Source organism: Rutidosis leptorrhynchoides, chromosome 4 (assembly GCF_046630445.1).
Source record: "Rutidosis leptorrhynchoides isolate AG116_Rl617_1_P2 chromosome 4, CSIRO_AGI_Rlap_v1, whole genome shotgun sequence".
In the NCBI taxonomy this organism is placed as follows: Eukaryota; Viridiplantae; Streptophyta; class Magnoliopsida; order Asterales; family Asteraceae; genus Rutidosis; species Rutidosis leptorrhynchoides.
In genome coordinates, this window is record NC_092336.1 from 502,747,507 (window position 1) to 502,760,736 (window position 13,230).

At 37.8% G+C, this 13,230-nt stretch overlaps 3 protein-coding genes across 3 annotated transcripts; all 3 read right to left on the reverse strand.

Moving 5' to 3' along the window:
• Positions 1–6,325: 6,325 nt before the first annotated feature.
• On the reverse strand, positions 6,326–6,709 carry LOC139842440 (uncharacterized). The gene has a single exon (XM_071832578.1). It carries the CDS (start codon positions 6,707–6,709, stop codon positions 6,326–6,328), a length of 384 nt encoding a protein of 127 aa, XP_071688679.1.
• A 663-nt stretch (positions 6,710–7,372) lies between these two features.
• On the reverse strand, positions 7,373–7,879 carry LOC139842441 (uncharacterized). Its single transcript, XM_071832579.1, has one exon. It carries the CDS (start codon positions 7,877–7,879, stop codon positions 7,373–7,375), a length of 507 nt encoding a protein of 168 aa, XP_071688680.1.
• Positions 7,880–9,160: 1,281 nt separating this feature from the next.
• LOC139842443 (uncharacterized) lies at positions 9,161–10,228 on the reverse strand. Its single transcript, XM_071832580.1, has one exon. It carries the CDS (start codon positions 10,226–10,228, stop codon positions 9,161–9,163), a length of 1,068 nt encoding a protein of 355 aa, XP_071688681.1.
• Positions 10,229–13,230: the final 3,002 nt, after the last annotated feature.

The following is a 13,230-nucleotide window of genomic DNA, read 5'->3' on the forward strand; positions in this document are numbered from 1 at the left end:
TCAGAGTCACCCAAGATGAGGCTCTCAAGGAGGAGAATATATCTCATGAACATTTGAACATTCTTATCTCTCGATTCGAGGTTAGGGAGTCTGGACTCCGATGTTATGCCGGAAGAATTTGGGTACATCTTTATGGAGATCTACGGAACCTTATACTTGATGAAGCACACAAATCAAGATATTCGATTCATCCTGGAGTGGGCAAAATGTACCACAACCTTAAAGAGCAGTATTGGTGGCCGAATCTTAAGAAGGACGTTGCAACTTATGTTGGTAAGTGTTTAACTTGCTCGAAAGTTAAGGCCGAGCATCAGAGGCCCTCTGGGTTACTTCAGCAACTAAAAATCCCGTAATGGAAGTGGGAAAGGATAACAATAGATTTCAATACTAAGCTGCCGAAGACGGTGGGCGGATACGATACCATCTGGGTTATCGTTGACCGCCTTACCAAATCAGCACACTTTTTGGCCATGAAGGAAACAGATACGACGGAAAGACTTGCTCAACTTTACATCAAAGAGGTTGTATCTCGTCATGGTGTACCTTTATCGATCATCTCAGATCGCGATCCCCGTTTTGCTTCTAGATTTTGGCGTTCTTTACAAGAAGCCATGGGAACCCGTCTCGACATGAGTACTGCTTATCATCCATAGACCGATGGGCAAAGTGAACGTACGATTCAGACCTTGGAAGACATGTTGCGTGCATGTGTCATTGATTTTGGAAAGGCCTGGGAAAGGCATTTGCCACTCGCCGAATTTTCTTACAACAATAGTTATCACTCGAGCATTAATGCCGCACCTTTTGAAGCGTTGTATGTCTGCAAGTGCCGATCTCCTATTTGTTGGGCCGAAGTAGGCGAAAATCAAATCACCGGACCCGAGGTAGTCCAGGAAACAACGGAGAAGATTGCTCAGATTCAAGCGAGACTCAAGACTGCCCGCGATCATCAAAAGAGTTATGCCGATCTTAAACGTAAAGACTTTGAATTCAACGTTGGTGACCGTGTAATGTTGAAGGTTGCACCTTGGAAAGGTGTGATCTGCTTTGGAAAACGTGGAAAGTTAAACCCACGGTACATTGGTCCTTTTGAAATCTTGGAAGGTGTTGGACCCGTTGCTTACCGTTTGGATCTACCAGCACAATTAAGCTCAGTTCATCCTACCTTCCACGTGTCAAACTTGAAGAAGTGTCTTGCTGCACCCGAACTTATTATACCATTGGAAGAACTTACTATTGATGACAAACTCCACTTTGTGGAAGAGCCTGTTGAAATTATTGATCGTGAGGTCAAGAATTTGAAATGCAACAAGATTCCAATCGTCTGAGTACGATGGAATGCCAAACGAGGACCTGAGTTTACTTGGGAATGAGAGGATCAAATGATGCAGAAGTATCCTCACCTTTTCTCGACTCCTCCATCTACCTCAGCTTAAAATTTTGGGACGAAATTTTCTTTAACAGGTGGGTAATGTAACGACCCTGGATTTTCCAACGTTTACTTATTAATATTTATTATTAATACTTGTGATTAAATGAATGTATTGTTATACATTTACTTGTTACCATGATTGATCATACTTGACTTTAAATGCCCGAAACGTCTTTGTGACACACGTACATTATACGAATAATATTTTCAGATATTATTTACATTCATGATTAATTTTATTAATCATTTTAATTAACTAAGGTTATTAGTTAATTACTTGGGCTTTAATTGGATTTACTTGTTAATTAATGGAACTTGGGCTTTTATTTGTGATTAGTGGGCTTAGAAGCCCACCCTACATCTTTAATGGACTAATTAGCCCAACACACATGCAAGTATTACTTACAAACTTAACTAAATTGATTAAAGACTTATGGAATCTAGTTACTTATACCTTTCCCATGTAAACACCCTTATTAACCAACTTTTGAAGCTTTACATGCATGAGACTAGTGGAATATTTTCTTCTCCCTTCCCCACCTTGAAACCGTCGGCTTTGTAATACAAGGGAGGGTTCAAAAATCTTTTTTTGTTACTTATTACTTGCATTCTCACACACACACTTCACTTCAAACTTGCATCTTACTTTTCTCTCATTTTTCTCTCCATTCTTGTAAGTAACAAGGCTTCCTTTTCTTCCTTTCTTTCCTTCTAAAAATAGAACCAAAACATCACATAATCATCATCATAACTTGTTTCATATTGTTGTTTAATTACTTGTTCATGTATGTTACTTAAATACTTGTAATTGTTTGTTGTTTACTTACAAATTATTAAGAATCAAACTTGTTAGTTTGATTCTTCATATTAACTTGTTCTTACAAGACATACAAGAACATAAACTTTCTAGTTTATGTTCTACACTAAATGTTTTAAAAGATTAAAGTTCATATGTTATTAAAAGCATACTTGAAGTTCATGATTGTAAACTTAAAGTTTACTTTTCTTAAAGATCAAGCCTTGGTTTGAATCTTTAACGTATGAACAACAATGAACTAGCTACTTGTTTATTTAGATTATTTCTTCATTTTATGTACTTTAAAGTTGTGATTTGGTCAAGTGTTACTAGTTAACTTTGATCTCATTAATCTTGAACTAAAGTTAACTTGAAAGTTCAAGAACATGGAAGTGTAACTCTTTAGTTATAACTTCATACACTTGTGTTAGATTTAACTTAATAACTTTAGATCTAGACCTTTGGGTCTTGGATCTTCAAGATCTAAATAAGAACTATGTTCTACATCTTAAGATCTTGATTAGTTAGGTTTACTTTCAAGTTTGTAGTTCAATATTACTTTTATATTTCATGTATGTGTTAAATCTAAGACTTTGATGTAACTTTGGTTCATCAAAACACTTGCAACACTTAATTGAGTTGTGCTACTTATCTTAGACTTACACTTGGGTTATTATGGTCAAAACTTGGTAAAGATGATGCAAACACATCAACGAGTTGTACACTTGAAGCTATATGCATCAAGGATGAGAACCGTGATAAGCATCGAGTACCAAGAAACCCCGGAACCTACTGTTTACTATTACTAGGTCTTATCAGTAAGACTTGGGCTACTTTAAAGATGATTTTCAGTTAGCTCTGTTCGAGTAGATAACTTTTCATTTAGGACTCGTCTTAATCCGAGTTACGGTTTAGGATTTAAGGCCCTCCGATCGTCACTATGTCTTTTTAACGTTGTGCTGAAAATTCTGACCTACTCGCACTTAGACCGTCGTCACGGTCAAACAAAGACGAGTTTGCTTCTGGAATTCTTACCACAACTAAAGGACTCTTATACGGAGCCATGGCCACTGGTCTCACCTTATTTAAGTAGGTATAGAGGCCATGGTGACTGACCGAATCAGCCTTTGTTTTAACCTCTCTTCATGAACGAAACTTACTTTACACCTTTTGTGTGATGATGAATGATGATGACCTTTAAGACCTTATTTACATACATTTAAACCTATTGGGACGATTTACTGACCTAGTACTATTTGACTTAGGTTGAGGACTTTCCGGACCTACGTACTTGCTTACTTCCCGACTCGACTTTACCACTACTTTACCACTGTGAGTTATAGCCTCCCTTTTTACTTTAACTATTTTGGGAACTGAGAATACATGCGCATTTTATGTTTTACATACTAGGCACGAGTACTTAAACTTATATATGTGTGGGTTATACAATGGCATAAACATTCCCTTTAGCTCGGTAACGTTTAGTCATTGGTTTTTGAACCGGTGAATGCGAATCTTAGATATGGATCCATAGGGTTTGACATCCCCACTCGGGCTAGTCGCGCTAGCATTTAACGAGTGTTTAATAATTCGTAAACATACGCACTTGCCAAGTGTACTTTCAGGGGGTATAAACGTTAAGTTAGTTACCAAGTGCCCACGGTTAAACATATACTTTATCATACTATTTTGAAATGCTCTTTGTAGCACTGAAATCTCATGGCCTACCTTACATACTGATATACTTAAACTATAGCTCACCAACCTTTGTGTTGACATTTTTAAGCATGTTTTTCTCAGGTGCTTAAGGTTGCTTCCGCTGTGTACTAGTCTTGCTGTAGACACCCGCTGCTCTAGAGTTATCACCGCATGAATTGTTTATCTTGCATTCAAACTTATTTACTTTTGAAACTATGATTTGTAACGACCTAAGGGTCACGTACTATTATCTTTGCTTCCGTTCATAGAAGCATACTTTGGTTGTAAAACACTTGACGTTCATTATGACGTCACCTTTTATCATGAATGCAAACGTATTTTGAAATAGCATATAGTGTTTGACCTTATAATGATCCTGTTGTTGATGATTCGTACACGATGGTTTTGTACGGGGCATCACACTATTCCTTATATATAGGTTGTGATTATCATTACATTCAACACACTTTATCTCGTATTTCTTTCGCATCCACATTATTCTTCATCGCTTTCTTCCCTTATCAACATATTCCTTTCCACAAGTAATTTTCACTTGTCCAAATCATCATTATGAATGTATCAGAAATTGAGAAGAAGGATGACACAAAACAATTTCTTGCTGAAAGACTAACGAGTCCCGAAGCAAGAACGTCCAAATCTGCACTCAAGTCTCCTGCTACCAGCGCAGTAACTGAGACTCCAAGTAAACGTAAAGCTACATCTCCTATCATTGGTTCTACTATAAAAAGGATTACGCGATCCAGCTCAATTACTCCTACTGAACCCGAAACTGGTATTCATTCATATTTTTCATTTTATTATTTTTGCTTTGAGAAATACCTATAGCACACTTATGCTAACATATCTGTTTATTATTTTCTTTCAGCAGAAACAACCATTACACTTCCGTCGTCATCGCAATTAAGTTCACCTCCAACGTTTGATCTCTCCAAATATGAAGACCTCTGGCACACTCCACCCAGCACCCTGAAAGCTATAAGAGTTGATGGCCTTTAAGGCTACCTGTGTGCATCCCCAGAAGCTGCCCTTGATCAAAGGCAACATAGGAAGTTAGCTCTCCCACATGAACTACGCGCTGAATTCAGCAAACTTTCGCATAGCGATGCATTTAATTGCTTTGCGTAGAATTTTTCATGACATTTGCATCTGCGTTTGATGCAATGTCTCGTCAAGAAAAATTTCTTGATTTTTTGAAAAACGAAAAATCCAAACTTGCAACCGCCCAATCTGAACTTCTTGTGAAAGACAAACAACTATCATCCGCCACTGCAGAGCTACAAGTAGTAAAACAATCAGCAGAGGATTTGAAAAAAGAAATCTCCGAAAAAACCATCGAAAAAGACAATCTTCAAGTGGCACATGATGCCATGAAAAACAAACTTATTCAATCTCAAACCGACTTGAATGCAGCCTTATCCGCAAAGATAAATGCGAAAACAAATTTCGCTAAAACTCCTCGAACATTTGCCTGTGCTTGGGCAAAGAATTATGGATTCACACCCTGTTTCTCAGCGATTTGAAACATATGTCACAGCACTACAGCAACTTGAGCGAGTCAAGTTTTTGGGAGAGAATAGTAAGGTGGCTGTTTTGCCGAAACTGATGCCGGAATACATTGAAAAGCTCATTTGCCCTCTTGAAGACGTAGAAGAAATGGTTACGTTAGCGAAAGAAGGAATTCGCGAAATTCCTATTCCAAAACTGGACGCCATAAGTCAAGATAAAGATGCTCCCGTCAAAGACATCATTAAACTAGACTTAGACAGTTAGGATTAGGTTTTCACAACACAAGCGCAGCAATAAGCGCATTTATCATGCTTCTTGTATTTTCGCAGTAATGTCCACGGTATTATAATAAAATTTTCTATTTATCAATTGCAATTGCTATTATTTATATAGCGCTGTGAGAATAATATCCATAATTACTAGCATTATCCTATGCAATTTTCATTGTTCATTATTGTGCACATAACAAACAATTACTTTTTGCGAAACAACCTGTATGCGCGTGCTTATGCACATTATGAATCTTCCAAGTCCACCGAAAGGATCCTTAGGCAAATATATATTTTATGCAAAGCATCCAAGTATTATTAAGTCGAATACTTTGGGAAAATCATAAGTATCAATCCTTTCGCATACTCTTTTCAATTATTTAAATGAAACAATAAGTGGGCTTTACCATCACTTACACATTGCGAACTTGTTACTTATGCAATATTTTCAAGTTAACAAGTTACACACAAATATACCATTGTTATTTTGGAGAGAAAATTGAACTTTATTCATTTCTCGCAGTATTACAAACATAAGTCTGCTACATATGAGCACTAATCATTACATTGTGATTTCCCAACAATTCTGCATATTTCTTTTCATTACATGTAGTATCTTTTCAACAAAGTAGCATGCCACACGTTAGGTATGCGACGCCCTTCAATATCTTGGAGTTTATAAGAGCCTGCTGCATTGATTCCCACTATTTGGTATGGTCCCTCCCAATTAGGTCCCAATTTTTCAAGTTTTTCAGCACGACTTGCTTCATTATTTCGCAAGACCCACTCGCCGACATCGAGGGCTAACGCGCGCACCTTCTTGTTGTAATACTTGGCAATTTGTTGCTTATTGTTTGCCTCTCTTATTGAGGCCATAAGCCTGCGTTCCTCAATGAAATTTAAGTTTTCACAAATGCCATCTTCATTCGCACTTTCATCAAAGTTAGCAACTCTATGCGTTGGGACAAAGACTTCCGCGGGAATCATTGCCTCCGAACCATACACAAGGCTAAAAGGTGTTTTGCTTGTACTTTTCTTGAAAGTTGTGCGATGAGCCCATAATACATTCGACAGTTCATCAACCCATCCATTTCACTTTTCATTCAAACGCTTTCGAATTCCGCTGACAATATCGCGGTTAGTTACTTCGTATAACCCATTTGCTTGCGGATGTGCAACTGATGTGAAATTTTGAATTATATTCAATTCTGCACACCAGCTTAGAAATGGATCGTTTGCAATCTACGCCCCATTATCACTTACAAGTTCTCATGGGATGCTAAATCTACAAACAATGTATTCCCACACAAAATTCCGCACTTGTACTCCAGTGATTGTGCTCAAAGCTTTAGCTTCCACCCATTTAGTAAAATAATCAATTGTCACAATCAGAAATTTTACATTCCCCGCCCCTGGGGGGAATGGTCCCACAATATTAATGGCCCATTTATAGAACAGCCATGGCGAATTAATTGGGATCATGTCGTGCCTTGGCTTTCTATTCTGCGGCGCATGCCTTTGACAACGTTTACATCTTTTAACTGTTTGCGCAACATCACGATACAGGGTAGGCCAAAAGTAACCCATTCGCATTATTTTTGCCGCAATAGTTTTGTAGCCTGAATGAAGAGCACAAGATCCATTATGCACCTACTTAATAATCGTTGTAGCCCCTGCGAGTCCTACGCACCGCATTAATGGTCCCAGATATGATTTGCGATATAACATATCGTTTTCAATCACATACATAGGAGATCTTTCTGGCACTAATCGAGCTTCTTTCTTGTCTTCTGGTAGTGTACTATTGCGCAAATAATGCACTACAGGATCCATCCAATTTGGTTGAACTTCTTCTATAGCCGCAACAATCAAACTACGATCAATGGACTTATTGGGAAGTTCTTCAACCCAGACCTGCTTTTGGAAATGCGAAAAAGTCAATGCAGTAAGCTTACTTAGCGTGTCCGCCTTTTTATTTTGACTTCTTGATACTTGTGATAATTCAAAAAATTCAAATTTTTCCGCAGCTTCCTGCACTAGCTTCAAATACTTTTGCATAGATAACTCATGAGCTTCAAATGAGCCATTGAATTGATTTACCACTAACTGCGAATCCACATACGCGCGTAACTGCAAAATATTCATTTTATGCGCCATATTTAATCCCGCGAGCAGTGCTTCATATTCAGCCTCGTTATTCGTTACATTAAAATTAAAACGCAGCGCGTATGTATGCTCTTCACCACTCGGACTTGTTAATATAATCCCGCACCCGCACCTTCAATACATGATGCACCATCTGTATATAAATCCCAGATTTCATGTTGAGAAGGCTTTAATTGCGTTCTTTCATGGATAACCTCCAGCTCACCCATCATTTCTGCAAGGTAATCTGCCAAAACCTGGCCCTTTACAGATGTGCGCGGCAAATATGTTATTTCAAATGCTCCTAACTCAATTGCCCATTTGGCGAGTCTTCCTGATACCGCGGGTGTACACAAAACTTGTTTAACATGCAAATCAGTTAAAACATGTATCGGATGACCTTGAAAGTATCTGCATAACCTTCTTGATGTCAAAACCAGCGCATAAATAAATTTCTCGATAGGCGCGTAGTTTATTTCACTTCCCGCGAGCGTCTTGCTAACAAAGTAAACTGGCTTCTGAACTTTGTTCCGTTCTGCCACAAGCACTGAACCAAATGCTTCGTTAGTAATCGAAATATAAAGATAATATTTCACCATCTATAGGTGCAATCAATGTAGGTAGCGTAGCGAAAAATTGTTTCATTTCTTGAAATGCCTTATCTGCCCCTTCCGTCCATACAAAGTTCTTCTGTTTCAAACACCCTTTAAGTGTGCAGAAAAAATGCAACTGTCTTTCCGCGGCCTTGGAGAAGAACCTAGTCAAAGCCGCTATCTTTCTAGTCAAACTTTGCACCTCTTTAACAGTCTTAGGTGCAGTCATGTTCTCAACCGCAGCTATTTTCTTAGGATTGGCTTGAATACCTTGCTCAGTAACATAATAACCTAGAAATTTGCCTTCTCTTTCTCCAAAACTACATTTAGAAGGATTCAACTTCATATTAATCTTTCGAAAACTTTCAAACGTTTCTTCCATATCAAGCAAAATTTGCTCTTGCGTTTTGCTATTTATGACAAGGTCATCAACATATGCTTCAAGGTTGCGGCCTATCTGATTTTCAAATGCCATGTCAATTAATCGCTGATAAGTTGCTCCCGCATTCTTGAGTCCAAAAGGCATTTTAATATAGAAATAAATTCCCTTTCCAGTGTGGAAAGCGGTTTTGTCTTCATCTTCTTGCACCATTGGAATTTGATGATACCCTTTTGCAACGTCTAAAAAACATTTGTAAGGGTAAGCGTGCAGAGACTCCACTTTTAGATCTATTTCAGGAAGCAGATAATTGTCCTTTGGTCAAGCTTTGTTTATGTCTTTAAATTCTATGAACATCCTCCACGAATCATCAGGATTTTTTACCAACACTAGGTTCGCAACCCATGTTTGATATTTTACTTCGCGCAAAATGCCTGCGTTGACTAACTTGGTAACTTCCGCACATAACCATTTCATGCGATCAGGAGCCATTCCTCTGCGCTTTTGCACGATAGGCTTTAATGCAGGATTGGCATTTAATCTATGTTCTGCAACATTACGCGGAACTCCAGTCATATCTTGCTCACTCCAAGCAAACACATCCATGTATGCGACAAGTAAGCGTATAATCTTCTTTCTTATTGCCTCATTCAATTCGGTGCCAATTTTTATTTTTTGATCAGGATATCTACGATTTACAACAACCATCTTATCTTCTGCAATATTGCATTCAACAATTGCACCTTGCGTGCTTATAGTCGCATAAATAGGCTGCATAGCCATGGAGTTTATTGTTGCCACACCCTTGCAGGTAGTGAATTTGACCATTCTGTGTATTGTAGACGGTATTATGCCAAGTTTGCGCAACGCAAATCTTCCCAACAACATATTATAACGCGAAGCTGATCGTATAACATAAAAGTATAGCTGCGCTTGTCTAGTTAATTTTATGTCTGTCTCGTCACACAACTCTATTTTTAGTGATAATTTCCCCTTAGGCCATGCAGATTCACCCGCGAAACCAGACAGAGATATCGCGGTTGCCTTTAATTCTGTTTTAATGCATTCTAGCAATTGGCGAAAGCATTGCTCATATATCAAATCTATGCTGCTACCAGTGTCGACATGTATTTTCATAATTATGATTCCAGTGTTCGCGATCTTGCACGAAATGACTAACGGCTTATCAGACACATCGCAGTTTTGCTCAAATGGGAAAGTGATAGGCGTAAGCTGCCATTTTTCAAGTATTTCTGCTGCTTTTAGCTTTTTAAACCCTTTCTTCTTATGTATTGTGCTTATTAGTTTCACATCTTGTACATTTTGAAGTGCTCTAGGTGAATGTTTGGCTGAAAAAGAATTGTGCCCTTTATGCACCTTCAAATTCATATTTGTTATCTTCACCTTTTTTTTTTGTGGCTAAAAGCTTCTGCTGCTTCTTCATTTCGTGTAGCTTACAGCTTTTGTCAAGGAGATTATGTTCTCCTGCACTTTCAAGTTTTCACTTTCTTTCAATCGAGAACACTTTCCTGCAATGTAACAAAAATGATAACACGATTAGAATTAAGAAATGAGTTTAATAGCTCGATTAAAACGAACGCGAATTTCTCATTTCAATTATATTCGTGTCCCACAGATGGCGCCAATTGATCAATCCTAGATTATACAATGAATGCTAATCAAGGATCGAGTGCAATGAAGGGGTACAATAGATGTCGATTTAGATTTTGGGACCTTTTTGTCATATTTCGTTAAGTTCTAAACAATCAACAACCTCGTCCCGGTCTTCGTAAATTACCTTAACCAACAAAGATCAAGTCTCGGGCAAACTCACGAGAGAGATCAATATGGCTAGGGCAATTCTTCCAGAATCAACAACCTTAAATGAGAGGCTAAGCTCCCTATTTATAGGTTTGAGACCTACACAGAAGTAAGATGTGCGCGCACTTAGGCATTCCGCACAAGTACTGCCAGAAGCCTACGCACTCTTTAATATTCCGCGCAATCTCACCGCATTCGTTCACATTTATCGCGGTTCAATGTCTTGCGTCCTTTACCTTTAGGTAGCTTTTCTTACCAATGTTGTGAGATTGGATCATCACATCGATTGGCACTCTTATTTCTCGTTCTTATTAACATAATGATGAGTTTTGATTTTGTTGATTATATGCTTGGTCTTTATTGCATCATGTTAGGCTACAACTTTTGTGTGTTCACTTAATTTTGAACCTTTGATTGTGGATTTTTAATCATATTTACTTTTATTGTGTTAATTTGGTTGATGATTGTTGTGTTCAACCAAAGACCCATTGTTGCTAGGATTTGATATATTTCTCCAATCACATGAGTTGTTGAGTGATTAACGAGAGTTAATTTGCAATATATGACTTGTGCTTCAACACCTCTGGTGATCTAGACAATTACATGAGTACTACCGAGAGATCGGTGTATAAGTGTGATTGGTGATTGGTTGATATTGAAACCTAGCAATTATGTAATCATATTCGGGAGACCGATGTGGTTTGTGGCTCTACGAGAGTGAAAACTGGGTTGAGTCTCAGAGTCATTAGTCAGGTATAACTTACACTGACATGGAAAGATTATTGAGAGTTGATTGCTTCTTATTGGCTGAGGCGCGTGATTATTTGACCAGTAGTCATAAGACTATATACGTTATAATCGACTAAAGTTGTATACAATTCAAGTCGAAGGGAATTAATTAAGTGGGCATCACTTTATTATCATTATTTAGTTGCTTTTACGCATTTACATTTTCAAATGAATTCTCAAAACTCCCCTCCTTATTACAGTAATATTTGTTGGTAATTCGATTTTAAAACACATAATTCCCTACGGATCGACTCGGACTTATTGTTGACTATCTACATACGATTGAGACTAGTTGCTCATTTGTGTATTAGTAATTGACCATTGTGTCATGTTTTTATTAGTGTTGTCTAGGCACATCAGATATTTATGTGAAAGTGCTTTTGGAAGATGTTTACTTTTCGAAGGATTTATGAGATCATGTTGATTTCGTATATTATTTGAGCCAATATTAACTTTTTTTTCAACAGTCTGTTTTACATCGTCTTTAACGATATTGAGATTCTTTGAATCTTCTTTATTGGCTATGATCATTTTCCTTCATTATTTTGAACCTTTTGATTTTAGGAGTGAGTGATGGTGAGTGGTAATTTTTGAGTGAGATGGTGGATATTGAAATAGATGAATTTTTGGTGGAGTGTGGGGGATTTCGTATATTCCCAGAATGTTTAAGGATCTTGACTATGCTAATTATTTTTCTCGAGTATTTTTCGGCAGTAGGACAAGAATTTGGCGTTAAAATCATTCGAAATGGCAAGAATTTTCTCTAAAAGTAGACACATTTTGACTGCTTTTCGAAACAGTTCATTTTCCATTTATGTCACTTATCTTCTTTTAACCCATTTTTATCCCATTTTGCTATTTAAACAAACAATCTTCTAAATTAAAGGCACTTGATTTAGGCATTTGAATCTAGTTACGACGTATGCCTATATCCCACACTTAGAATAACATTGTCCTCAATGTTCGGGGCGCACCAAGTGTGACGATCCCACACTTAGAGTTTCAAATCAAAAATAGTTGGATGATGATTCTAGACTTATTCTGGGCTAGAATCCCACACTTAATGATAAGTTGGGGATATAGCATAGTTTAAGTTATAACTACCGAAATTTTAAAAAAGATTAGATCGGAATAATACTTCCCTCGGGTGATGGTTGCTTTGCTTGGTAGGGTTGAGTGACCTCTTTTGTTGATCCTCCATAAATCTCCTTTTTTCCTATATAGATATGATTTGATCATCTCGTGAGCGTGAACACTCATGATTTTGGGAAACCAAGGTGTTTGTACAATAACCGACGATTAGTATTGATATGGGGATATGCAAGTCACAGAGACTGAGATTGAGTGATTATGATTTTGGTTTTGTTCGTTGGCGATTCCCCGAAGGTAACAATCAGAGGATTGTTTTATGCCACCGAAGCAAATGATATAACATGATTGTGTTATTATGTGTGTATTTCTTGAATGTGGAATGTTTCCTGCATTCTATTCTATTTATAAGTGGGATGGAGCGGCTTCCTATACCAGCTCGCTAGTTCCCAATGATTTTGGATCACTAGTTGACTTTCCCTTTTGGTAAACCTGCAGAGGAAAGTAAGCTTTTCCCTTTCCTTTGTGGTACAGGCGTGCACCGAGCTAGGAATAGTTTCGCTAGCTTGACTTTGTAATTAACCGAGGTTTTATGGGCTCTAAGATCACTATTATTGCTCTGATTCCAGGACCTCGTTCACTGTAGCTAAAGTTTTCCTTCATTCTATATATTGTGGCCAGATCCTCCAAAG